The sequence below is a fragment of the Pelophylax lessonae genome (assembly GCF_965119305.1).
Source record: "Pelophylax lessonae genome assembly, chromosome: 4".
Classification (NCBI taxonomy): Eukaryota; Metazoa; Chordata; class Amphibia; order Anura; family Ranidae; genus Pelophylax; species Pelophylax lessonae.
The window spans coordinates 576,217,525-576,245,386 of NC_138771.1; the positions used below are offsets into that span (position 1 = coordinate 576,217,525).

General features: G+C 43.0%; 1 protein-coding gene across 1 annotated transcript; it reads right to left on the reverse strand.

The window, feature by feature from the left end:
• On the reverse strand, window positions 1-27,862 carry EPHX3 (epoxide hydrolase 3). The gene is made up of 8 exons (XM_082253166.1): window positions 27,803-27,862; window positions 20,103-20,359; window positions 13,993-14,078; window positions 11,227-11,384; window positions 10,992-11,120; window positions 4,082-4,185; window positions 1,582-1,730; window positions 1-657 (listed from the first exon to the last, which is right to left on the reverse strand). Exons 2-8 carry the CDS (start codon window positions 20,343-20,345, stop codon window positions 411-413), a joined length of 1,116 nt encoding a protein of 371 aa, XP_082109292.1. The 5' UTR covers window positions 20,346-20,359; window positions 27,803-27,862; the 3' UTR covers window positions 1-410.

Here is a 27,862-nt window from a genome sequence, read left to right on the forward strand (position 1 = left end):
ACACATATTGTACAGTTTGCATTAAAAAGAGTACATTTAGCAGCACAAAATGATGTCAATTATACTCAGGGAGTAGTACATTCGGTCTCCATTCCATGACTTAGCTGTGGTTGCACAGCATTCCTTTATCCTTAGGACGGCTTGTGTTTCTTTAATTTCTCTGCAAAACGTAAAGATTTGGCCTCATTCCGTACATCTGAATAGATCCCCTATTTTACTTCTTTGGACGGTCTTTATAGAATTGCATCTTATTTCTAGTTAAAAAGTAATGTCACTCTTTCCATGGGTGCCAACAAATATAGCAGACCACTGCATTTTTAGCAGTCTTAAAATCCAGGGTAAGCAACTGATCATACCCACGAAGGAAAAATAGGCACTTCAGTCATATTCAGATTACCAATACTTCTTACTTATCTATTTCCATGGTGTGTAGATACTGGCACCTCCTGGCTTAAAAAATCCCTCATGATCCTGTTGACCTCTTCGGGGTGATCCTGCTGTAGCCAGTGGCTGGCATTTTGTATAATCTCAGCCTGAAAAGGAGCATGGACATATTGCTGCATCTCTGGGACCATTGCTGCCTCTAGAAATACGTCAAGCTCACCCCACAGCAGCAACGTAGGGACAAGTACGTCCTGGGCTTTCACTGGAAAGAACCTGTAGGGATAAGTTCCATTGTAACACAGGCTGTACATTGCAAAAACAATTCTAAAACAGCTAGATCCGCCTTCCTCAATCAACATGGAGGAACCCCTGAAATATTGTTCTGGTCTTAGAGAACCCCTGCTAATAATTACTATATCTACAGCTCAGGGTACATTAATGCAATGATCACTGGGAAGAATGTTCCTTACATTTGTGGTTATGGGGAAGAATCCCCCCTTACAGATAGTTAATAAGATCATTAGTGTCAGTGGTTACTTATTCAAGAGGCTAAAAATACTCCTTGCCCAAGGAACCCCTGAAGGAACCCTTAGGTTCCACAGAACCCTAGTTGAAAAAGGCTGCCCTATATAAACAGAGAAGTTGGAGGCACAAGCAAGTGAAGGACCTGACATGCACACCGATTGCTGGCATTACTACCAAAAAATCTGCTTAAGGCTCAGCATTGCCTACGTGCAGGCGGTGAGTGGTATTCAGCAGTACCCTGAAACCTACAACCAGTGAACTGACCTGATACAGTGTCTTCTCTTTCTGGCTACTTGCTCGTGATCTGTACTTTATTATTTGTGCCTCAGTTGTCAGCCTTGGTCTATTTCTCTGACTACCTCTATCTGTTGACCTTGTACTTCATTGTGGGCCTGTTGCTGACTTAGAGCTGCCACGTTACCCTGCACCTGCTGCTGACTCAACGACTCTGGTCAATGATTTCTCCACACTCCTGATTTGTGGCCTATTGTTCACCAGTTTCAAAACTGCTGTGTTACATTTCTCATCTGCACCAGCAGTTTCATTGGACTCTGTAACATGCTCCACTACCCCTCTGCCACATCACTAAGGGGTTCTTGGACTAGTGATGTGTAAAAGGCTACATATGCAATATTTTATATTTTTTAATCATGCTATAATTTTATCACTCACCCAAAAAGATTCCTGTAGTAGTTTAGAGGGGGTGTCATGCCCCCTTTCTGAGACAGGTAATATATAAAAGCCTCAGTCTCTTCACTGGTGAGTCTCCGCTGCTTATTCTGGATTCCCATTAAGTCATCCACCATAGGCTTCCTGATGTACTGTAAAAGAAGACATACTGTATGTCACACTGTTCTAACTGTTATTTCACTGAAAATATTCACAGACTTAAAGTGGTTACAAAAGCAAAAGATTTTTTACCTTACAGTATTCTCTGCATTAAGGTAAGAAACCTTTCAATAGTTGCTCCCTCCAGCCTCCCCCTTAAAAACGTATCTGTTCCCTCTCTCCATCCAGTGCTGTGCCCATTTTCAGCAGCTCTTCTCCCCATTTGCTCTTCTCCCTTCTCTCTCTATTCTCACAGGAGACTAGGTAAGGAGGGAGTGGGGGGCAGGGTCGAACCACACTTTGTGTCCATGATCCAAACAATCCAAATTGTGATTGTTTAACCACTTAAGCCCCGGAGGATTTTCCTGCTAAAAGACCAGGGGGTATTTTGCGATTCGGCACTGCGTGAATTTAACGGACAATTGCGCGGTCGTGCGACGCTGCACCTAAACGAATTTGACGTCCTTTTTTTCCCACAAACAGAGCTTTCTTTTGGTGGTATTTGATCACCTGTGCGATTTTTACTTTTTGCGCTATAAACAAAAAAAGAGCGTAAATTTTGCAAAAATAGCAATATTTTTTCACATTTTTTTATATGAAATTCCCCAAAAAAAAATTATGTAAAAATCAAAATGTTTTAACATTTTCGGCCAATTTATTTTATCCTACCTATGTTTGGTAAAAAAAATTGCAAAAAGAGTATTTTTATTGGTTTGCGCAAAAGTTATCGCGTTTACTAACAAAGGGAAAGATTTTTGTTGTTTTTTTTTTTAACGCGTAATGGCGGCGATCTGCGATTTTTTTTTGCGGTACTGCGACATTGCGGCGGACAGATCGGACCCTTGACTGACATTTTTGACACTTTTGGGGTTACCAGTGACATTTCTACAGTAATCAGTGCTATATATATGCACTGTTACTGTAAAAATACACTGGTAGTGAAGGGGTTAACTTTATTTGGGAGGGAGGGGCTGTGTGTGTCCCTAGGGGCGTGATTTCTACTGTGATTGGCTGTGGCTTGTGCTGTAAGGACACTGATCAACGGATCTACATAGTAGATCCGTGTGATCAGTGTCTTTACACCGAGGAGAATGACAGGTGGCTTGTTTACACAAGCCGCCTGACTTTCTCCCTCTCCCCCGCCATCGGGTCCGCCAGTCACACGCGCGGGGGGTCCGTCACCGCGCGGGAGCGGGAGCGCGCCTCCGCGGGCGCGCGCTCGCTCCCCAGACCCTCCCAGGCTAGTGACGTTAATTAACGTCACTCTGCCTGGCAGGGGCTGACCGCCGCAGTAAATCTTCTTGCGGCGGTCGGCAAGCGGTTAAAGGATAAGTTCACCTTTGGAACATATTGCCTGCATTAAGAGCGGAACATGTAACATGTTCCAGCTCCTGCCTCCTCTCCTCCTGATCCCCTCCTCCCTGTGACAGTTGGTGGGATATCTTCTCCCTGTACCCACTATCAGAATTTAAAAACAGCCTTGCCGTGTGGGGTTTTGCCCACACAGCTGCATCATTTATTCACAAAGTTCTGTGAATGAATTAACTACGTCTGTTGTCGGCCGCAGAGGCGGACAGTAGATGTCATTAATTCATTAACAGAACTCTGTGAATGGCTTGTAGTTATCAGTAAACTGTGAGGGCGCTGGTGTGCATCCTTGTAGTGCATTGATTCTTCCTGACATTCAGTAACTGTCTGCCCGTATGAGGTACAGGCAGACAGCTGTACTGGGTGTCTGCAGGATCCTGGCAATGCACTCATGATCTGCTAATTGTGGGTGCAAAGCCTTACGGGCTAAAGAGTAAAAAATAATGAATGCACATGTTTTTACCTGCATAAAGTTGTGCATTTATTATTTTTTTGGAAAAAGGTGAAGGTAGCCTTTAAAAAAAAATCACTGTGTTCCAAACAAGATATAAATAAAATTAATATGACACGACACAACCTGCTTCTAAAACAACTTAATATTTTTCAATATTTTTCATATTTGTTCAATTTTATTTTGAATAAAATACTTAAAAAATGTCCACATGTAATATTTTTCAAAGCTGCAACTGGAACATAAAATTATTTCATTACCAGACGACTGGACTAAAAGGCCAGGGAGCACCCTAAGGTTTAGAAATAATTCCCACAATAAAAGGAAAACCATATCTGCTACAAACTATTAACTTGGGCAAAGACAGCCTAGTGGTAGTAGAGAGATAATATACAGCTGTGAGTGTGACAGCATATTTACACAGACTTCACAACAGTTCTGCTTTATCTGTTCAATCACATACTAGCAGATAGTCAAAATACATCTGTTGCCTGGATCTAAGGTACTCCCCAAAGCTTTACTCACCTCAAAGTCAGCCAAAGACAGCAGGATTTCAGGTAGAACAGGTAACTGGAATAGGAAGACGTAGCGGGATAAGAATAACTGAGATGGATGAGCCAAAACGTAATCTGAGGAAAGAAACACACATACTGAGCCTAAGTGCAACAGCAAAGAACCAACATTGCTCAAGACAGCGAGGGAAGAATTGGCTTGGGGTCCATTATTCCCTGGTAAAGAGGGTCCTCATACTGTTATACACACATATCAGTGCAGCATTGCGTGGTTACTGCAATACACGTATATAAGACTGATAACACCATTTAACTGAATTTTATTAGGAAATCTAAGTTACGTATACCAATGCATGTGATCACCATAATATAAACAATCATATCAATATGTGGAAAAAATAAAACCATCACAATCCAGAAAACAAGTGAAATCAGTAATGCTATAATGCTAGTCAGCTGAACTAGAATCAAAATGTTCACTCAATTAACATAATCTGTGTTATATTGTAGCATACCAATCCATAAATATGGCGGCTGCATTGGTTAATTACATTTTTTAGGCTTATTTTCACCTAATGATCAAACCAGTAAGTCCTATTTTTATTTTTTTTAACTCATGAGTGACATCATGGCACTTCCTCTTATGTTGTTGCAACTTAGTCCAGTGTCTCCCTGCAGCAGTAGATCAATGTTATAATGAAAAAAAGCTGGCTAAATGTAGCCAGCAATAGATCACTATTAGAAGCAACCTGTTGTTGCATGGTGTAGAAAGGAGGTCTGCATTTGGACTCCACTGGCCAAATAAAGACCCCTTCATAAAGAAAAATCTAAAACCAAGTTCACATAGGGGCGACGCTACTTGCTGGGGCGACCTGTGAAGTCGCGGTGCACGCTGTGCACCGCAACCTCGGCGCGACATGCACGGACTTCATATCATTGAAGTCAATGCAGGTCGCCTCCAGGTCGCCCCAAAGTAGTACAGGACCCTTTTTCTAAGTCGGAGCGACTTGTGTGGCTCCTATTAGAACAGATCCTGTGCTAATCAATGGCAGGCGACCCACCGCGACTTGTCAGGCGACAGTAGTCTGATCAATTTTAGGACCCTGAGAGTTCCATCTTCTGGATTACCATTGTGGTTTCTGTGTTTTATACTATGATTTCATTCCTTGGCTTTTGTAAGTACTCACTCACTCGTATGTAAATTTAAATTAATATAACAGTTTGATTATATATTTAATCATATTTTACCTTGTAATTATGCAAAAAACAAAAAAGTGTTATTATTATATTTCATAGTTTTACGAAAAACAATAAAAACTAAAATCACCTGTCCCCAAATGAATCCATTGATCCAAAAAACAACATTGGATGATCTGGATGACATTTGCATTCACTGCGCATGCATCAAAGGCTCATGTAAGTGAATGCAATGTCATTTAGATTTTAGCAATTGCAAACCTGTGAAAACGTTGCCAGGTAACCAGGGGGAGAGAAGATTGTAGGTTCACCTTTTCATTTTTTGTGAAAAGGTGAGCTTATACTTTATTCCAGCCTCCTGTTTCTAAAAGTCTTAAATAAACCCTTATTTATGATGCACATAGATCCACAATCTCCTAATATAATTACAAATGTGACCATCCTGTAGAGGGGTAAAGCCACTAAGCAATCATGGCTGCTCCCTCTGCAATAATTCCTTTAAACCTCTACTACCGTATTGTAAAGGTAGCTGTCCTTCCACTAAGTTCACAAGAATACAGAATTCAATATAGTTCCCCACAAACGCTTAATCTACAAACTGAGGTCTGTAGGCATTGACCATAGGGTTTGTTCTTGGATAGAAAACTGGTTACAGGGGTGTGTCCAAAGGGTGGTGATAAATAACGTATACTGAGACTGGTCTTGAGTGGTAAGTGGGGTACCCCAATGCTCTGTCTTGGGACAAATTCTATTTATTTTAATTATAAATCATATAGAGGATGGGATAAATAGCTCAATCTCAGTTTTTGCGAACGACACAAAAGAAAGCAAAGCAAAACCTTCACATGAGGATATAGAAATTTTACATGAAGGCTTGAATAAAATATTGGGGGCAACTACATGGCAAATGAGGTCTAATGCGGAGAAATGAAAAGTATTGCACTTGGGGGCTAAAAACAAAAACGCAAACTACTCACTAGGAGGAGAACCTCAGGTGGAATCAAGGATGGAGAAAGATCTGGGGGTCCTAGAAGAAGACAAACTGAGCTATAGCATGCAATGTCAAGCTGCAGCTAGCAAAGCCGGCAGAATATTAGCATGCATAAAAAAACAACATTTACTCCAGAGATAAAACTATAATCCTGCCTTTTTGATTAGGCCACATCTGGAGTAATCGGGTCCAGTTCTCAGAAAGGATGTAATGGAGGCGGAGAGTCCAGGGAAGGGCAACAAAATTAATAAGGGAAGAGGAGGACCATAAATATGAAAAAAAATGTATTCTCCTTGGAGAAGAGATGCTTGAGAGGAGATATGATAGCGATATACAAATACCTCAATGGTGATCCCCGCGTAGGAAAAAACTATTCAGTCTCAGGGAGTGTAAGAGGACACGGGGCTACACAATGAGACTGGCGGAGAAGCGGTTTAACCTTTAGCTGCACAGGGGGTTTTTCACTGTTGGGCGATAAGAAAGGATGTGGACTCTCTTCCACAATCGGTGGTGTTAGCGGGGAGTATTGATATTTTTAAAAGACTCTTGGATGTGCATCTTAGTGAGCCCAACATACAGTGATATGGAAAATGATTATCGACACTGGCACATGTACACCTACACAGGTTGAGCTGGATGGACTATTATTTTTATTCAACCTAACCTACTATGTAACTATGTAAAAAGAGTGACCTTACACTGACTAACTTTACAGGGTAAATCTGCACTTGTCAATGGTCATCTTTTTTTTAAATATTTATCTATGCATTATGTAGTAATGTCTACACAAGCACATTTTTTGGTACATACAAGGCACATGCTACATACTGCTCTTGCCATTGTTACTTATTATTACTGTTATTTCAAGAGCTCCCTGAAATCATACCTCGTTAGTGAATCCTATCATATTCACCAGTCACCTTAGTTTACCTTTTTATCCACCCAACCCTCATTTATTAACTTCCTCATACTCATACTTGGTTATTTTTTTATTATTCCCATTTCCTTGAGTCACTGACATATTCTTTAGGATCCCTTAGGCCTTGTCCACAAAGGGTTTAGGTTTGTTTAAGAACTTTGTGTACAGTAAGTTTAAAAAAGCATTTGCAGAGCTTTCACCAAGCTTTGTTATTCCATTTAGCCCTGGTTTATACTAATGCAATGCGGAGAACTCACAAGATTCACTGCGTTTCCCCACATCGTGTCGCACTCCAAAGCAATCGCACGGCGTCCATGCGATCTGCTGTGGGTGTCAATGCTATCTTAACAACACCCCGAAACAGATCGCAAAACACAGTGCGATTGCTAGTGAACACCCATACAAAAGCGATTCAGGTGCGGGGGAAAAAAAAGGTTCTTGCCCCATTTTGGTGCAGATGCTATTTCAGCCATACAAACTTTATGGCTAAAAATCACACAAACCACACAGACATGTGATGTGCACCAGAATGCGGTGCGATTCCTGTGCGAATCACATGCAGTGTTTTCCATGCACCAATGTGATCCTAGGCCTAAAGTAATGTTTGGCTCCAGTTTGGGGAGATTATAGTATAATTAAACCCTCACTTTTTAGCCTCGGGTAAAGCGCGACTTTCAGTGCAACTTTGGAGTCAGACTTTGATGTGACTTTTGTACACTCTGCGGCATTGAAGTCGTATCAGAGTCAGACCAAAGCAGTGCAGGAGCCTTTTCTAAAGTCAGACAGACTTGTGTAGTATCAGTTAGGACGGCTCTCATATGGAAACATTAAATTTCCCGTCAGCCAACTTGGTGTCTCACAAGCCGGATCCTATGTCACATTAATGTGAACTGAGCATCAAAGCATGTTGAGCATATGATTTAATCACTTACTAAGTATGAAGCTTCCTTATCTTTTAATCCTTGCCTATCTTCCTGTTGAAGCTGGTTGACTGATGTCCCAAGTTTCAGAGTGGCTCCCTTCTTTTGCAATATCTTATGGAGTCATTCTTGCATGCAGGGACTAGAGTTGTGTTTCCCTACACTGTGTGCATCAATAGAAGCACACAGCCCCATGCTCTAGGATGGCAAGGCACTCCCCTGCTCACCCTCTCCCCTCCCTTCCCCAAGCTAACAGACTGGCTTAAGACTGGACTGTTGATTGTTAACTCTTTTCTATGAAGAGTGGAAGTTCAGGGAAACAGCACTGAGAGACCAGGAGCTAGCAGCGCTGAAAGTTGAAACTGCAAATGCTGGGGTAAAAATTTTAACGAATATGTTACTGGGGAATGTTTATTTTTTGTGCTCAGTTTGTTCAACTAAAAAATACTGAGGGCTTAATACCAATTTTACTGCAGATTCTAACTGGAGTGTTGACTGTCACTTTACAGCAAGGTTTAATACGCTTTAGTACTACTTGCAGCATGTTGAAAGCCTGCTAGCAGTTTGTTTAATTTTTCAGTCAGCAGTCACAGCTATACAGAGCTGCACCCGATTTTGAACTCCCCCTTGTGCTGTATACAGATGCTTGACAAGTACACTCTAGGCTAGTGAGTGCATGTAATGTCTTTATACCTCATTTGATACAGGACTATTTCCTCCTCCCTAAGACCTTAAACTATAACTAACGGCATTCATTTTTTTTAGTTTTGGATAGAGTGGAGAGTGGTGCGATTTTTTTGCGGGGCTGCGACATTGCGGCGGACAGATCGGACCCGGACTGACATTTTTTACACTTTTGGGGTACCAGTGACATTACTACAGTAATCAGTGCTATACATATGCACTGTTACTGTAAAAATGACACTGGCAGGGAAGGGGTTAATTTTATTGGAGAGGGAGGGGTTAATGTATGCCTGGTGCTTACTGACGTGTGTGGGGGGAGGTGACTGAGTGACACAGGGACAGATCGCAGGTTCAGCTATGCTGAACCCTGCAATCTGACCCTGCCTGTCACTTAGGAGATCCGCCCGCTTGTGTCCAGACTCGATTCCCCGACGATCGGGGAAGAGCGGCGGTGATCACCACCGCTCCTCCCCTGGCCCGACTCCCGCTGTGACTGAAAACAGCGGGAGCGAGCCTCCGGTAGCGTGCGCGCCGCCCACAAGGGGAGGAGTCCAGCGACGTAGGTCTACGTCGCTGGACGGGAACGAGCCACTTTGCCGCAGTACAGTCAACGTGACCGGTCAGCAAGTGGTTAATATTATCATTGAAAATGGAAGTAAAAGAAAATCCCAATAGAGGGGAAATCTTCCAATGGGGACAATAGTTCTGATGACCTGGGGGTCCCCAGTTTGTAGGGATTTCTTCTCACTTCCTGTTTGGCTGTGGGACAGGAAGCAAAGGCAAATCTCCAAAACAGGACACAGATGGCGAAAAAAAAAAAAAAAAATCTGACAGGGGTTATAACCATTATTTGTTCTATTCAAAAAAAAAAAAGTTTTGCCTATAGTTCTACTTTTAGTCCTTTTTTATGTTGTTTTCATGTTCTTTTATTTTATTCCCTGAAACTAGTTATATTGTAACCTCATACATGTTTGCTTTTATGTTGTACTGTTTATTTTGTTAGTACTGTTTGTTTGATGTTCATTCCACTTTAATAATTTAAAGAATATGATGAAGCTAAACAAAGAAATAGAAAGATAATAAGAACAGTGCGCTTTAGGCCCCTTTCACACTTGTGCGACTTCAAAGTCACGTGATTTTATCGCGATTTTTGCCGCGATTTTGATGCGAGTTTGACTGGGCTTATAATTTCTTTTACTCAAAATGCATCAAAATCATGCCAAAAGTAGTGCAGGGACTACTTTGAAGTCAGTGCGACTTCAAGTCGCACAGATATGAATGGGGCTCATTGGAAATAATGGAGAATGACTTGTCATGCGATTTTGCAGTCCCAAATCGCATGACAAATCGTACAAGTGTGAAAGGGGCCTTAATAAAACTCAAGCTAAGTGTCTATTCTGTCCATGTACATTTAAAAAATGAAAGCAAGTAAGCAATAGTTTCTGGCTACCTTTTCACCTTTCCTCTTTTTATTAGACATGAAGCAACAGACAGTTCACATACAGCTCCACATCACCATCTTGTGGTAAAAAGAGGTATGAATGTATTTTAAAGTGGAATTCCGGGCACAAAAACAGTTTTTCAATAAACATACCCCCGGGACAGTCAGGGCTAGTACATTCCACAATGGCTAGCCTCTGATCTGTCCCGGTTCGCACTTACCTGCAAGAAGAAATACTCACTTTTAAAATTTCTTCTCCAGCGTTGCCATCTCTGTTGTGGGCAGCTGAAGCTGGCACGATCCTCTTCTGCGTCCTCTTCCACGTCTTCTTCTCCCAGAATGCGCCTTCACCGGCCCCTCTCATCACTTCCGGTGCGGCGCTACATTCCTCCACAGCTTCTGGGCATTGCCAGAAGCTGTTTAGCAGGGAATGCGGTGTCGCCCCGGAAGTGACGAGCGGGGCCGTTGCCGTCGCATTGATTCCTGGGAGCGATGACGTTCAGCTCCCAGGAATCATTGCAAGCCGGAAGAGATGGCGCGGGCCGAGGCCGCAGAGGGAGGAAGTGACGAAAGGTGAGTATTTCTTTCTACAATTACAAGGTAAGTAAAAAAAAAAAAAAAAAAAAACCTAACTATCCAATTCCTTTTCAGGTAAAGGAGACCAAGCGGATGGGCACAAAAAAAAAGGTTGATTTTGTGCCCGGAACTCCGCTTTAACAAGGGACAAAACTAAGGCAAGTATAGAGAGTTTTGGCATTAAAAATGAATCACCATGAAAGGCTGAAGGGTGAGGTGCATTCATAACTATGAGACGAGAGACCATGTTGTGGTGACGGACTGCGAATGTCCACGCCAAGGTGCCCCCCCAGTCATGGCCAACTAGAACACAGCTCGAGTAACCTGTAGGAGAGAGAAAAGTAACAATTTACTACAGCATATGGGCACGTCCCATTAGATACCTACTTTTTATGGGACACACATAAACACACACACACAAGACCCTCACCAAATCCTGTAATGAGATCTTCAACATCCTGCAGAAGAGTCTCCATTTTGTAATCCAGAAGTTCAGAAGGTGCATCTGAGCCTCCAAACCCTCTGAGGTCAACCGCAACCACCCAGTAGCCCTGGGAGAACTCATCCAGCTGGTACCGCCAGGAGTACCTGGCAAGGAAAAAGTCCTTCAAGTAAATGAAAGGTAACAAGAGCCATAAAAAGTACTTGGAATTATTAAGAGAAACAATCGAACACAAGAGCATCTCATGATAAGTGCACAGTCCCTAAAGTGGTTGTAAACCTCAGACATGAAATATGAACAAAGCATATACCTCTATAATGTGTACTTGTCTCAATCCAGAACACTAAGCGGTTGATACTAAAACTGGTGAGTGCAAAATCTGGTAAAGCTCTGCAAAGCAACCAATCAGCTTCTAGTTTTTCCGTTTAAAGCTTAATTGAACAAGCTGAAGTTAGAAGCGGATTGGCTACCATGCACAGCTGCACCAGATTTTGCACTCTCTAGTTTTAGTAAATCAACCCCTAAGTGTAATTTATTCTTTTTTTTTTATAAGCCTACAGCACCTGGTATTCCCAGGCGGTCTCCCATCCAGGTACTAACCAGGCCCGACCCTGCTTAGCTTCCGAGATCAGATGAGATCGGGTGTGTTCAGGGTGATGTGGCCGTAGGCCCCCCCTAAGTGTAATTTCTTTCTGCTGCCCGTTCTTCTGCTATCTGCATGAGTCACTTCTGACAAGTTTTCCTGACACCAAGAAAAAAAGATGACAGGAGAGGGAGCTCCAGCACACAGCCTGTGATTGACAGCTTCCACTCTGTTCCTGTGTGAAATGGGGGGGGGGGGGTGTCCCTGTCTCTTCCCTCTAATCAGCTCTCAGAGCTCTCTTCACTGAGCTCCGCAGTGTGTAATTTCACCCCCTTTCTCTGACAGCTCAGACAAACTGTATAAATTCCAGACTGTGAACAGATGTAGAGAAGAGAGGACTACCGATAAATAGGTACAACTTATATAGGAAGATTTGTTTTATCTCTTTGTATCACCTGAGGCCAGTCACTTCAATGGGTATGTGTAAGGGTTTATTACCACTTTAACTAGAGATGGGTCAATCGCTTTACCCCAACCAAAATTAGCCCAGATAGGACAGATGAGCCAATACCAGAATTTTTGGTAAACTAGTATTCTCCCTGATGTCACACTCTGACATCATGAGTTGAAATGGGATTTAACTGTAAGTAAAAGTAGATTTTGATGAGAGGTCACATGACTCATCTAGTGTTGAAGTTGAACAGCACACAGTAAACTGGCTTGAGTTTACCGAGTGAGTAAAGTCATAGCAGAATGACATTGCTAAGCTTCATCTCACAAATTCAGGCTTTGTTATGTGATTGGGGACCTTGACAAATTGGGAGGTTTAGGAAGTCTTCCCCAAAAACTGATTTTTGAAGGTTATTTGATGAACACCCCTATCCAGGCAGTGCAGAAGGGAACTGTTAAAAGTGTCAAATAGATTGATAGAGGCTGCAGTGCTGGAGCAGAGAGAAGGTGAGCTACAGTTTATTGAAGGAACCATGAATGCCAATACTGTGACATACTGAAGCAGTGCATGATCCCCTCCCTTTGGAGACTGGGCCTCGGAGTAGCTAACGACCGGAAACACACCTCCAAGACGACCACTGCCTTGCTAAAGAAGCTGAGGGTAAAGGTGATGGACTGGCCAAGCATGTCTCCAGACCTAACCCCTATTGAGCATCTGTGGGGCATCCTCAAACGGAAGGTGAAGGAGCACAAGGTCTCTAACATCCACCAGCTCCCTGATGTCGTCATGAAGGAGTAGAAGAGGACTCCAGTGGCAACCTGTGAAGCTCTGGTGAACTCCATGCCAAGAGGGTTAAGGCAGTGCTGGAAAATAATGGTGGCCACACAAAATATTGACACGTTGGGCCCAATTTGGACATTCTGACTTAGGGGTGTACTCACTTTTGTTGCCAGCGGTTTAGACATTAACGGCTGTGAGTTGGATTATTTTGAGGGGACAGCAAATGTACACTGTTATACAAGCTGTACACTCACTACATTACATTGTAGCAAAGTGTAATTTCTTCAGTGTTGTCACATGAAAAGTATAATAAAATACTTACAAAAATGTGAGGGGTGTACTCACTTTTGTGAGATACTGTAGCTCTGTAATAAAACCTATAGTTATTTGCTACCTGTAGCCAATGTAATGTTAGTAAACTGGAAATCCAGGTGCATGCAGGATATATCAGCTTCCTTTTATAGTCCTTGCCTAGCTCAGAGCACTGCAATTTTAAATTTTAGCTATAAAGTTGAAGTTGGCTAGAGTCAACATCAGAGCATGGGAGATTGGAAAGGCCCAGGTAAAAACCTTGACTTCCTAGCTAAAAATAAAAGCATGCACAATAAAGTGTCATGGGTTTTATGGCTCCTGGACTAGGCTATCGGTTTTCTTAGGTTACATTAATTAGAGGTACATTGTGCATTTCAAGGCAACTTATGGAAGTTTTGCATATATTTCATTTTAAAGGATATTATTGTGGAGTTCTTCAGTTATGAAAATGTCAGCTCCAATATGGATTAGCTGCTATGGATGAACTTGATACTTTCATCTAATTTTTATGCATTGTGTTTATAAAATGACAAGTAGCACATCAGCATAAAGATGTGGACATTAAATCTAAAATTACCTCCACTTGTTAAAAAAAAAAAAAAAAACTAAAATTACCAAATCACATTACCAGTTTTCAGGGAAGCCGTGCAAGAGCAGAATTAATGGGCTTCCTTTTGCTCCAGATGCCACATAATGGAAACGCATCCCAGAATTCTGTACAAACAAAGAGCAGAATATTACTGAATGCCACCAAACCTACCTTCACACATAGAAAAACAGAGGAACCTTTACATGTCTATAGGACAGTGTTTCTCAGACTTTTTCCAGTCAAGGCACCCTTTAAAATTCTGCACAATGTCAATGCAAACAAACAAACAAACAAAATGGCCCCCATCTATAACTGGCCTTCACAGCAAGGAGCACATGAAAGGGCAATGCATGCAAGACAAAACCAGAAAAATTCCCAGCTCAATTCACCAACCAGTTTACTTACCAACTGAAGTAACCTAACAGTATTCGTTAAAAACAGGGGTTTAGTTAGCACACATTTGCAAACACATGCGTAAGCTGCAGGGCCACATCACAGCACCCTGTATTACCTGCAGTCCTAACTCCTGTAAATCTATGAGAGTCCTCACAGAGAGAGCACATGCATTCTAATGGATAGATAGGGGGCAGGTGGGCCTGGAGGTAGCCCAACCCAAGCACAGGGGCACAATGGATGCCCAGCACATAGAACAATGGCAGCAAAGGCATCCAGTGTGCCTCCTCACCAGTATATATCAATAACAAAGAAAATGGCCCCTGTCCTCACCTATAACTGACCTTTACAGCAAGGAGCACATGGAAGGGCAATGCATGCAAGACAAACCCAGAAAAATTCCCAGCTCAGCTCATTTGCAAATGTGTGCAAACTAAACCCCTGTTTTTAACACACACTGTTAGACATGTTAATTCGATTGGTAAGCAGAATGGTTGGCGAGTTGAGCTGGGAATTTTTCTGGTTTTGTCTTACAATGTCAAGGCACCCTATTCTAAGATGTGAAAAACGACACTAATAGTTTTACATATTGCAGCAACATCCACACGTGTAGGACATCCAATGTTGGAGGTGATTTATTTTTCCAAAGCAAATACACATTTGCACACTGGTACTGACTAGTATTCCAATGTTTCTCTTCCTCACTCAGCTAATGTGACCTCAGTGCAAACAAGGATGCTATGCGGGTGCCTGACTTCCTCCTTATCAACTGACGATGTCATTGTTTGTTAGGAGGCTAGCGAATAGAAGGTTGTAATGATGCACAATGAAAACCTGTGGCTTTCTGTAACTAAAAGGCAGGCTTAATCCACCCTTTGGTTTGTTACCATTATTGGGCAATTTTTAGGAATTTTGCCAAGGCACCCCTGAAGAAAGCTGAAGGCACCCTGGTTGAAAAAGGATGCTATAGGCCTTCCCTAAAGGCCACCTTGCCAAACTGTTGACAGGCTTTCCCACAGATGTGAATGGAGTTCACAGCAGGAGGTGCGGACGGTGACAAGATTCTGAAAAGTTCTTGTGCATCCTCTGTGACAGACGCAGGTATCAAATCCCTGCCCTCCTCACTAACTTGTGACAAAGAAAAGGACAATCTCACACTACGCTGTCACTTACGTAACAATGCCACTCTCAGCTGCACCCTGTACAAAGATTTTCCAGCTTGCGGGACCACAAAAGGTGCCAGCAGGCTGAGAGGGATTGTCACTGGGCTAACTAAGCAATTAACCCTTTAAATGCCACCACCTCCATTTGGTCCAAGCAGGAGGAAGCTGGTAATTCTAGCAATATCAATTATGATTTTAGAATAATCCTCTGTAACACACACTGTCACCATAGGATTTATTCTATACAGTTGCACTCTTCAAGAGACAGGTTCTTTGTTAACTTGTATTAAGAGCTTAGGGACAAGGTTAAGACTTTTCAAAATATGGTTTTATTAATGAAAAGGTCAAAGTTGGTGCAAATAAAATATTTACAGAAAAAAGGTGTTTCAAAGAAATAGAGATATAATTCAGCAATAGAAAAAAAGGTAGAATTGAGGAGGAAGAATACGTGAAATCAATGCCCTGGGTGTTATCAGAGTTCAGTCGATGAGCCAGGTGTTATTGGTTTCTCAAGCTTGACATGTTCCTGCTTTGATGGTACCATGAGAACTCCCAACTGGTTAGGGATCTCTCTTTTTCTCTGGGATCAAAGGGGTGTTGACAGATGCCCCTGACCAATAAAACAGAGGGGCCATGGGCTGTCCTGGGTTTATGACAATATCAGGTCCCTCCTCAATAGACAGTTTTTATACCACTATGTACCGGTTGCATTCTTAAAACTGATAGATTATTGTTTAGCATTGAATTTCGCATCCAGGGATACTAAATGCAGGGTAGCTCAGATAAAGCTGTCACCCAGGGAATATCTGACAGATATCTTCCCTTCTATATGTGCTAGTGAGGTCATGTATGACCTTGATTCGTTCAGTACGACAGTTCTCATCCAAATATATACTTTTTATTAATGTGTCATGTTCCTTTCTGAGTTTATGAATCGTGTGGGTTTGTTAAGTTTTGAATTGGGCAGAGCTCTCTGATGGCCCATTAGTTCTGGGTATCCTTAAAGAGGTTGAAAACCCATAATTTTTTTTTTTTTGCAACCTGAAAGAGAAACACATAATGTGCTTGTATGCACCGCATACTAGCTCATTATGAAATACTTACCTTTAGGGATCCACCGAAATTATCGGCCGCAAATGAGCCTATCCCATTTCGGCCGATAATGGGTTAACAATGCCAAAATTAATGGCCGCCGTTAGAAAGGAGGAGGGCGCAGCGCAGGTTTGAAAAGTCCCGCCTCTGGCCGGCCGCCTCTCAATCATGTCCCTACTACGATCTGTGTATGAATGAAGTGACACACCGGGCGGGAGGGCAGGTGAGCGGCCGCTAATAGCTGTAACTATGTAAGCCTTCACTTCCCTGTCAGCGGGACTGTGTGTATGAATGAACTGACCTGACACCGGGCGGGAGGGCGGGGGGAGCGGCCGCTAATAGCTGTAACTATGTGAGCCTTCACTTCCCTGTCATGCGGGTATCTCCTCTGACAGGCAAGTGAAGCGCTCACATAGTTATATCTATTAGCGGCCGCTCGCCTGCCCTCCCGCCCGGTTTGTCAGTTCATTCATACACAGATCGTAGTAGTGACATCACCGGGAGGCGGGCCGCCGGCCAGAGGCGCTTCTTTTGAATGAAGGACACCGGAGGAGCACTCAGCAGAGTGACAGTAAGGAGATTGAATCGTTGGGATGGGGAGGGACGCTGAGCCAGAGGGGGGATGGGTGTACTGCCGAGGGGGACGCTGAGGCAGTGTGGGGGGGGGAGCTGAGACAGCTTACCAATGGTATTAGTATTAATTATGCAGCATGAAGGGGTTAATGTATTGCCACTGCTGGTCACTCATCTATTAGTGACCGACCAGTGGCAGTTAATTAACCCCTTTGTGCTGCATTAGTGCAACCAGTATCAGTGCAACCAGTGTTAATTAACACTGATAATGGTTGCACTAGTGCAGCACAAAGGGGTTAATTAACTGCCACTGGTCGGTCACTAATAGATGAGTGACCAGCAGTGGCAATATATTAACCCCCTCATGCTGCATAATACTAATACCATTGGTAATTAAATTAACCTCTTGCCAACCCATCACAGTACATATACTGTGACAGGGTGGCAGCGACAGGTGTACGTCGCTACCTGTTTTTGGTGTATGCCCCTGTTCTATCTATTTTAAATTTTTTGGGGGGAAAAATAAATTTTCGGTTTCGGTTTTCGGCCAAGGGCATCCTGCATTTTCGGTTTCGGCCCAGAATTTTCATTTCAAAGCATCCCTACTTACCTTAGAACGAGCGCCCGCCGTGCCGCCCGCTTACCTGTATGACGGGCGACATGTCCAGTCGCCCGTCTTCCGGGATCACGGCATCCGGCCATCTGATTGGCCGGAGCCGCGGTGACGTCACTCCCACGCACGCGCACGGGAGCCAACAGTCACAGCACGGGGCTCTGAAGGAACGGCACCAGCGCCCATTCCTTCAGCAGAGCGCATGCGCCAGTGACGTCACTGGCTGCATGTAAGGTAAATATCTCCTAAACGGTACATGTTTAGGAGATATTTACAGCAGGGTTCGACATTCCCCGGGCGCCAGGTCGCATTTGCGACTAGAATTAGCGACCTGGCGCCTGGGGTGCACTGCAGGAGATGTCCTGTTGCTTTGCGCGCCCCCCCCCCCCCCCCAGCGCTCGAGCTACGGCATCATCCAAAAATTGAGGCCCCGGCTTTTGGGCCTTCTTCACAGAGATGCTGCCAATGGGGAACTGGCGGCCTCTTGTGGTGGCCGGGAGTATTACAACATGCAGTAACTAGCAATGCAAGGATTTTCTACTGTTTGTTTTCAATGCCCGCCCTTCTCCTTCCCAAGAGGTGGAGAGACGGAAGTTTTTGCAGTCTTCATCTGGCGCCCTTTTGTTAAAGGTAAGTGTGCAGGGAGTGTGGTTATTATTTGATTTTATTTTTAAATCCCATTTTACACCGCTCTCTCCTGGAAGTTCAAGGATAATGTGTTTTATATATTTATGCACTTCTGCAATAGAGTGTTAGGGCTCTTTCACACGGGCGTTCCGATCCGATCCGCCTGTCAGTTTTTTAGGCGGATTTGATCGGATGCCCCATTCAGCCCTATGGAGCAGCGGATGTCAGCGGTGACATGTCCGCTGACATCCGCATCCGATCCTGTCCGTGAAATCCGGACGGATGGAAACCTATTTTCCATCCGTCCTGGGGATCGGATGAGAGCGGACAGGCGGTCCGCTCTCACCCGATTCCCCATAGAGAGCAGCGGGCTCTGACACCTCCCTCTCTGCACACAGGGCGGAGACGGAGCCGTCATCCGCCGGCTCAGTGGGGATCGGCGGATCGATCCCCGCTGAGCAGAGCACGGTCCTGGAATGCGGACTGTGTGAAAGGGGCCTTACTTTAAAAATTGCATTTTGTAATCTCCTTGCAATGTGTTGATCTTTTGTTTTGCATTAAAATCCCTTATTCACAATAAGAATCTTTTGGAAAAAAATAAAATAAATTATTATTTTTTCATCATCTCCCTGCCCTGCCACAGCCACACAGCCGATGGCCCCTTTCACACTGGCTTTCTGATCAGGTCCGCATGTCAGTTTTTCAGGCGGACCTGATCGGACCCTTCAGTCTCTATGGAGTGGCAAGCCACCGCCATCCGATCCTGTCCGCCAAAAACAGACGGATGGTGGTTCTATTTACCATCCGTCCAGTGAATCGGATTGGATGGCATCAGATGGAAACAGACGGTCCGTTTCCATCTGATTGCTCCATAGAGGAGAATGGGCTGCGTCTGCATAGCAGAGCGGACAGGACCTGTCATCCGCCTGCTCAGTGGGGATCAGCAGAGAGATCCCCACTGAGCATGCGGATTCTGCTTAGCGTAGGCACCCGTGTGAAAGGGGCCTAAGGTGGCATATGTTACTCTTGGTCACTGGATCTCCTTTCGCCCCAACCTTGCTGCACGGTTTAAATTTAAGATCGGTTATTTTCGTCATTGAAAATAAAGCTTTGTTGTTAAAAAAAAAAAACTGGCTCCTAACTTTTTTAGCTGGCTCCTAGATTCCAAACAAATTTGTCAAGCCCTGATTTACAGTACCTATAGGTAAGCCTTATCATAGGCTTACCTATAGGTACAACTTGCAGAGGAGGGTTTACTTCCTCTTTAATGGATTTGGTTATAGTTTTACGATAGGCCTGGACAGGAGAAACAAACATCCTGCCAGGACTCAATTAGCAGTTTTCAGCTCTATACAGGCCTAAGTACTGGTTTCTGATGTCTCTGAGTTGAGATAATGGCTCTTTTGAAGTGTAAAACATATGCATTCCATGAATTCGAGGAGGTGGGAGGGGAGTAATCACTGCGGCAATGTGTACCTGTTCTGCAAGACTGTCATGGCTTACCTATAATAACTGAACAACATGGCCGCTTGCTACAGCTTTTCATGTGTCCAGTACAGGATATCATTACAGCCCCTGGCAGGCCCTATTGCTTAGGTCTTGGAGAAGCTGTGAAAGTAAACTACAAAAACATTGTTGTAGGGGAGCCCCCAAGAAGTGCACACATCTTTTAATATGACAGTTCTTACTTTTATCCGGATGTAGCCATGCTGCCCATGCTTGCTGCTTGTTAAACAGGGAGGGGCAGTAGTGCGTTGCTTCCAGTAAAACGCCTTGAATGGTCCTCTGGCTATAAGCCTCAGGGCATCAGGAATGTAGGAGACTGCTGCCAACAGAGAGGCAACATAAACCAGGATCCAGAAAAGAACACCTGACACCCGCAGGGCAGCTCGTGTCACTATTAAGAGGAGGCGAGAGACATAGAACTGCATTCTTTCTCCCCAGCCTGTACAAAAAAAAAATACAGTCAATTTCCTTTCAAGGACCTTTCAGTAACCTAAATTCAGGGTTATGTTCACACAAAAGTGAAAATTGAATGGGGAAAAGAGACATATGTCAAATGTAATGTAAAGCAAAGCAAAGCTGAAAAAGATTGGTGAAACAGATGGCGAGACGTAAAGTGATTGTAAACCTCTGAAATTAAAAATTAACAAAGCATATCCTCATATAGTGCATACTAGCCTCAGTCCATAGCACTTAGTGTGATTTCTGTCTGCTCTCTCTTTCCTCTGCTGTCTTAATTAGTCACTTCTGACAGTTTAAGTCGACACCAGGGAATCTCGGGACACAGCAGGTGATTGACAGCCTCAGCTCTGCAGGTTTCCTTATGAGACTGTGTAGCGGGAGTGTCCGTTCCCTCCACCCAGGTCTCAGATTACACTCAGCTCTGTGCTGTGTAGTGTGTGGCATCAGATCCCTGCCTCCTGCCTTCTTGAGCTAAGAAATGTTGTGTAAACTCTGCGTTTTGAAAGGCTATAAAGAAGAGAGGGCTGCTGATAAACAGGTACAGCTTACGTAGGAGGATTTGTTTCATCTCTGTGCATCACCTGAGGATTGTCACTTCAGTGGAGATATATGTAAGGGTTTACAGCCACTTTAAAAAAATAGTTCACCTTTACAAAAGAAGTGCATATGCAGATAAGGGGTGTTTGTAGATAAAAACAAACTTTGCAGCTCTGGCTAAAGTTGATGAATGTCCTTGCTATAGGTGTAGGCCATTTACATACCCCATGAAGCCTGACAGCAATACACAACCAGGATATTGATAGGATGTTGCTAAGTGAGGCCTAGTCGTTACTGCTTGTAACGGATCCTTGACCCACACTGTGTTTGTGGGCTTCCGTCAGTATACGGCTTCCTACAGTCTTGAACATAAATACCAAATTTTCCCAGCCGCCATACATGCAAAGCTAGCCGACAACTTAGCTTGTACTGGAATCTCAGTTTATTGAACAGTCACACAGAATTTATATACAACATGGACCTCCCCCTCCTCATCAGATTACCACACACAGGTCAGGGGTTGCCTGATTACATTATCATATGCTCATGAAATTGTATACAGAAATATAATTAACATATCTAAAGAACAACCAACACAAACAGTATACTATTTCCACTCAGCAACTAATAGATGAAAGTAATTCAATCAACCTGAGCCAATTTATTAGCAGACTTTCCGTCCTCGAGCTCCTGAAATACAATAGACATTATCTCAATACACAAACAATAGGGAAAGTCTGTCTCTGACATTGAAGAACATGGATCAGAGGCCAATGTGATTAGCTCTTTCAATGAACATGTTCAGAAACAAACAGGAATAGTCCTCACATATTTCTTGAGAGATATTGTTGATTAATGTTACTCTCCAATTTGAAGTTATCCAAACCATAAAGTATCTGTCTTTTACTCCCAGTGACGGTGAGTACTGTCACAATGCTCACCTCCACCTTTACAGGAGTGAGCATTTTCTCTGATTCTGACCTCTTCATGTGCTCTTTTTCTCCCCCAATGCAGTATCTCTGAGCTCAGAATTTGAGAGGTCACTACTGTGATGGAAGAGGTGAGCAGTGATGATTAGGCCTCACTTATGCTGGCCATACACTATATGAAAAATTGGCCGAAATTTGGTCATTTGGACAGTTCGTTCATTTTTCGGCCAGTTAATGGGCACAAATCGGTTGTGACGTTTTTGAGTCAAAAAAAAGAAGGAACAGTTTGGAAATTCTCTGCGGAATGAAGGTATGTAAATGGACTACACCTAAAGCAAAGGCCTTATTCAACTTTAGTTTGTTTTAATCTACAGACGTTCTTTATCTGCATAGGTAGTTTTTTTGTAAAGATGAACTAACACTCTAAGCTACCCATAAACAAGTGGAATTTTGTTTGAAAGTTCATACAGAAACTCTGAAAATTTACTCGATAGAACCATTAGTGGCTTAACAAATTAAGTTAGAAAAACCTTAAAAATTGGGACCCTCCTGTGACGAAGTCGGAAGTGATGAAACGCGTCGGACGTGGTTACACGGCAACCAGACTTTCATTCAGAAGACTATAGGACGCTTCCCAGAGTCATTGTAACCAGTGTGGAGGTGGTGAGGACTCAGGGGATTGAATCGATTGTTGGTATTATATGTTAAGCGCTGATTTTATATACTACATGTGAGTGGATTATAGCTCTTTTTTTAAATAAATGTTGAAGTTATTACGATATCACACTAGTGGAGTTTTTCTTTCTACATGTTACCCACTGAGTGACTACTAGAGGAAAAGACAGGAGGGGATCTAATCCGTCTAGACTAGAGGATCCACATTACACATATCAGCGCTTTTGTCCAACCATGCAAATGGGGGGCATCTATGTTTGGTGAGTGTCCATCTGATGGGAGTGGAAGTTTATATTGCATAGCGGTGGCGGTAATCTGTGGTGATTTATTAGATCTTTATTCACAGCAATCTCGTTCATCCTTTCCAGTTTTGGACTCTTTTTGAATTTAATTAAATTTTTGGACTATGTACTTATCAGGATATTAATATATATTTTTGGACTTATATATATTATATATGTTTTTTTTTAATCATTAATTTAATACTCCGAGCGAAGGGAGTATTTATTTTATCAATCAATTAATCACATTTGTTTAGTATTGTGTTTTCACTTGCGCTGCTGGTGGTTTCACAAAATTAGTTGCAATTTCACTTTATAATTAGTTTCGATTCATTGAAGCAGCGGCATTTATTTATTCATTTATTTTATTATTTGTATTTAGCGCGAGAGACAATTTATTATTATTATAATAAATGTGTGCTTTTGGGTTGAATACTGCTTTAAATCTATTAGGGCATCTAACAATACCCTCTCCCCAGACTGAGAATACTGCTGTGCAAAAGTGTCTCTGTTGCTCTTCCAGTGGAGTGAAGACGCCCTAAGACAAAAAGGGGAAGATTTTCTAACACTGGAGAGTGCAAAATCTGGTGAAACCAATTAGCTTTCAGGTTTTATTGTTTAGAATATGTAAATCATCACATATACCCAGTGAAGTGATTATCCTCAGGTGATACACCAAGATGAAACAAATCCTCCTATATAAGTTGTACCTGTTTTTCTGCAGTCTTCTCTACACCAGTTTAAAGTGCTGTCTGAATGTTCAGAAAAAGGGGGCAGAGAGCTGAAGTTACACTCTGCAGTGCTCAGTTAGGAGAGTTCTGAGAGCTGATTGGAGTAAAGAGACACACCACCCTTAACACAGCACACAGGAACAGAGCTGAGGCTGTCAATCAGTGGGAGGTCCCTCCCCTGTCACAATTTTTCTCTTGGTGTCAGGAAAACTTGTGAGAAGTGATTCAAACTGACAGTAGAGGAACAAAACAGCAGCCAAAAATGATACCTTGGGGTTCGTATACTAAAAACGGAGAGTGAAAAATCTGATGCAGCTCTTCATAGAAACCAATGAGCTTTCAGGTTTTATTGTCAAAGCTTTTTTAAAAAGCTGACGTTAGAAGCTGATTTTGCTGCACCAGATTTTGCACTCTCCCCTTTTAGTAAATACATTCCTTAGTGTTCTTAAATGAAACAAGTATATACTATAGAGAGAAATGCTTTTTCATATTTTATGTCTGAGATTTACAACCACTTTAAAGCTTAATTTAACAAGCTGAAGTTAGAAGCTGATTGACAACCCTGCACAGCTGCACCAGATTTTTGCACTCTCTAGTTTTATGCCCTGTACACACGTGCAGATCGTCGGCCGAACGATCGGCCGTCTTTTGTCCCCGGGCTGTCGTGTCTGTTGAAAAGTGCAAAAGACTGCACAAGAATTTTGTCCGCCGACTACAGCCGACTGCAGAAGTGATGTCATGTGATGGTTAACTTTCCCTGTGTTTTTTCTTTTCTGAGCATGCCCAGTCTTGCAAATCTGCTGTCTGTCGGCCGAATTCTGTATTGACTGGCGAACAATCGGCCGCTCTGGTGTCGGCATACAAAAATTTTAATGCTTGCACGACAGATTCTTTTCGGCCGAAAGTGCGCTGTCGGCTGTCGGAAGCATCATACTAACAAGCCGAAAATCGGCCGATCGGTCGTCGGCCGAATCTTTTCGGCCGACAATCTGCACGTGTGTACGAGGCATTAGTAAAGTGTGTTACTGGCTGGATCACTAGGTGAAAATAAAGGAAAAAAAACCTGTAAAAATTTTTTTTTTTTATTTTAAATGGCTGTCACAGTGTCAACGGTCAGACCCACCACTCCCCCATCAATCATTAGTCTGGACCGAAATCTCTGTGCAGGAAGTGTGCAAGGAGCACCCTCCTAGTACAGAAACATTGGCTGCTCAATGACGCACATTTGTGGCATGTGTGCGTCAAAGCCCACCCTTTTGCCAGCGCACATATGCACACCTCCCAACTTTCTAAGATGGGAACCAGGGACACCTATTACTAAAAAGATGTAGGTGTAGGACACCTCCCCTGCCTTACCCCCTTAAAGGAGAATTATACAAAAAAGATTGGTTAACCACTTGCTGACCGCCTAATAGCAGTTTTACTGCTACAGGGTGGCAGTTGTGAGCTGGATCACATATATATGTAATCATGCACCTACGCCTGCAGGGGGCACCTGCACTCCACTTCTGCTGTAATTATTTACAGTAGAAACAGATCTGTGTGTGCTGGCACGCAATGTCCTCCGGCACCGGCAGATCAATGGGCAGAGACTCAGAATGAAGCTCTGCCTATGTAAACACGGCAGAGTTCCAATCTGACAGGAGGGGGGGGGGGTGGATTCTGTGTTCATGCAAATCTGGGACTTAAATCCATCTCTTCACCTAGTAAAAGCAGCACATATAGTAAACACAAACACTGGCTAGGCACACAGGTAACCTTTTGATCGCCCTAGATGTTTAATCCCTTCCCAGCCAGTGTCATTAGTACAGTGACAGTGCATATTTTTCAAACTGATCACTATATTAGTGTCACTGGTTCCAGCAAAGTGTCAGTTAGTGTTTGAATGGTGTTTTTCTGCCATGATTTGTATAAAAATAAATAATTATAAATTGCAGTATATATCCCATAGCTTGTAGACGTTATAACTTTCATAAACCAATCAATATATGCTTATTGGGATTTTTTTTTAAAACAACAATATGTAGTAGAATGCATATTGGCCTAAATTTATGAAGACATTTAATTTCTTTTTCCTTTTTTTTAATTAACTAGGTTTTATAGCAGAAAGTGGAAAATATTGTTTTTTTAAATTGTCTTTTTTTTGTTTATAGCAACAAAAATAAAAACACCACCACAACAAAGCTCTTTTTTGTGTAAAATAAAATGACACAAATTTCAGTACAGTGTGGCACGACCGGGCAATTGTCAGTTACAATAACGCAGTGCCCTATCTTCCAAAGGGAAAGGACTTTTTTTTCTTCTTTTTTTTTTTAGTATTGTTTAGAAACTCAATGAAAGGTTTAGCACTGTAAAATCATTTTTGGAAAGATAAATAGTGCATTTATATACAGCTATATAGATCAGACCGAAATGAGGAGGAAAGAGGGACAGAGGGACTTGAAATCAGGGAAGTTGGGAGCTATGGATATGTGTTCCGTGGGTGGCACCAGGTTAACACACTTGCTCTGAATGCGTTTTATTGCTCTTTAACATATGTTGCGTTAAGAAGTGAATTCATTTTGAATGGGCGGCAGCGCACTTAACCACTTGCCGACCGCCGCAAGTACATATACTGCGGCGGTCAGCCCCACACAGGCAAAGTGACGTATATATACGTCACTAGCCTGTGAGGCTCTGGGGAGCGAGCGCGCGCCGCCGGAGGAGCGCTCCCGCGCGGTCACGGACCCCCCCGCGCGTGTGACCAGCGGACCCGAGAGGGAGAAAGGCAGGCAGCTTGTGTAAACAAACCGCCTGTCATTCTCCCCTGTGTAGGAACAATGATCATACGGTTCTACTATGTAGGACCGTTGATCATTGTTCCTACAGCTCAAGCCACAGCCAATCACAGTTAGAATCACGCCCCTAGGGACACACACAGCCCCTCCCTCGCAAATAAAGTTAACCCCTTCACTGCCAGTGTAATTTTACAGTAACAGTCATATGTATAGCACTGATTACTGTAGAAATGTCACTGGTAACCCCAAAAGTGTCAAAAATGTCAGTCAAGGGTCAAATCTGTCCGCCGCAATGTCGCAGTACTGCAAAAAAAATCGCAGATCGCCGCCATTACGCGTTAAAAAAAAAAACAACAAAAATGACAAAAATCTTTCCCTTTGTTAGTAAACGCGATAACTTTTGCGCAAACCAATCAAAATACGCCTTTTGCGATTTTTTTTTACCAAACATATGTAGCATAAAACAAATTGGCTGAAAATGTTAAAAAATTTCGATTTTTACATTTTTTTGGGGGGGAATTTCATTGAAAAAAATGTGAAAAATATTGTTATTTTTGCAAAATTGACGCTCTTTTTTCGTTTATAGCGCGTGATCAAAAAATTGCAGAGGTGATCAAATACCACCAAAAGAAAGCTCTGTTTGTGGGAAAAAAAGGACGTCAAATTAGTTTAGGTACATCGTCGCACGACCGCGCAATTGTCCGTTAAATTCACGCAGTGCCGAATCGCAAAATACCCCCTGGTCAGGAAGGGGGTAAAATCTTCCAGGGCTTAAGTGGTTAAAATGGTGCATGATACATTTTTACTGCGCAATGCATCCCACAGATTATCTACGTGTGTGCGTTGTGCTGCGTTATCATGCATCTGCAATAACGTGTGGTGTGTTAGTGCATTTCAAACTAAATGGCTAGGTAACGCAGCGAGCTGTGGCACATGGATTTTAGGTAAACCATGGCGATGTGAACCGACAATAAGGGCCCATTCACACTATCTCGTTGCTGATGTCCATGCATTTAAACGCACTGCAGCGCACCGGCTGGTGTGAACAAGCCCCTCAACATTCAGCCTTATTCATAATTCACCCATCTGCTGCTCTAAAGCAGCGCTGCGACAGAATGAAAACCCACCCCGATGGTGCAAGGAAAATCTTGTGGCATTTCCAGACCTTTGCCCGGAATTTTGTCTGCAGTACAAAGAAAACAATGTCACAGATGTCCCCCAATGTGTACACCTTCTGCTGCCAGGAACATGCAGACCCCAGAGTGGGGGGAGGGTAGCACATGCTAGGACTTGTCATCCCCCAACAACAAGAAGGCACAGCTTGCCCATTTCTGCTTAAAGATATGTCAGAACTACAAGTCCCAGCATGCTCTACCAGCTTAAAACCATTAGAGCACACTGGGACTCGCAGTCCCCCAAACATGTCAGGTTGCTATAGCCTGAGAGATGTCCCTGTGCCCATCAGAAGGCCAATGTGTACCTGACACTATCACCTGCCAGTCCTGACCCCTTCAGTCTTCCACTTTACAGAGGACATTTCACAAGTACCACCC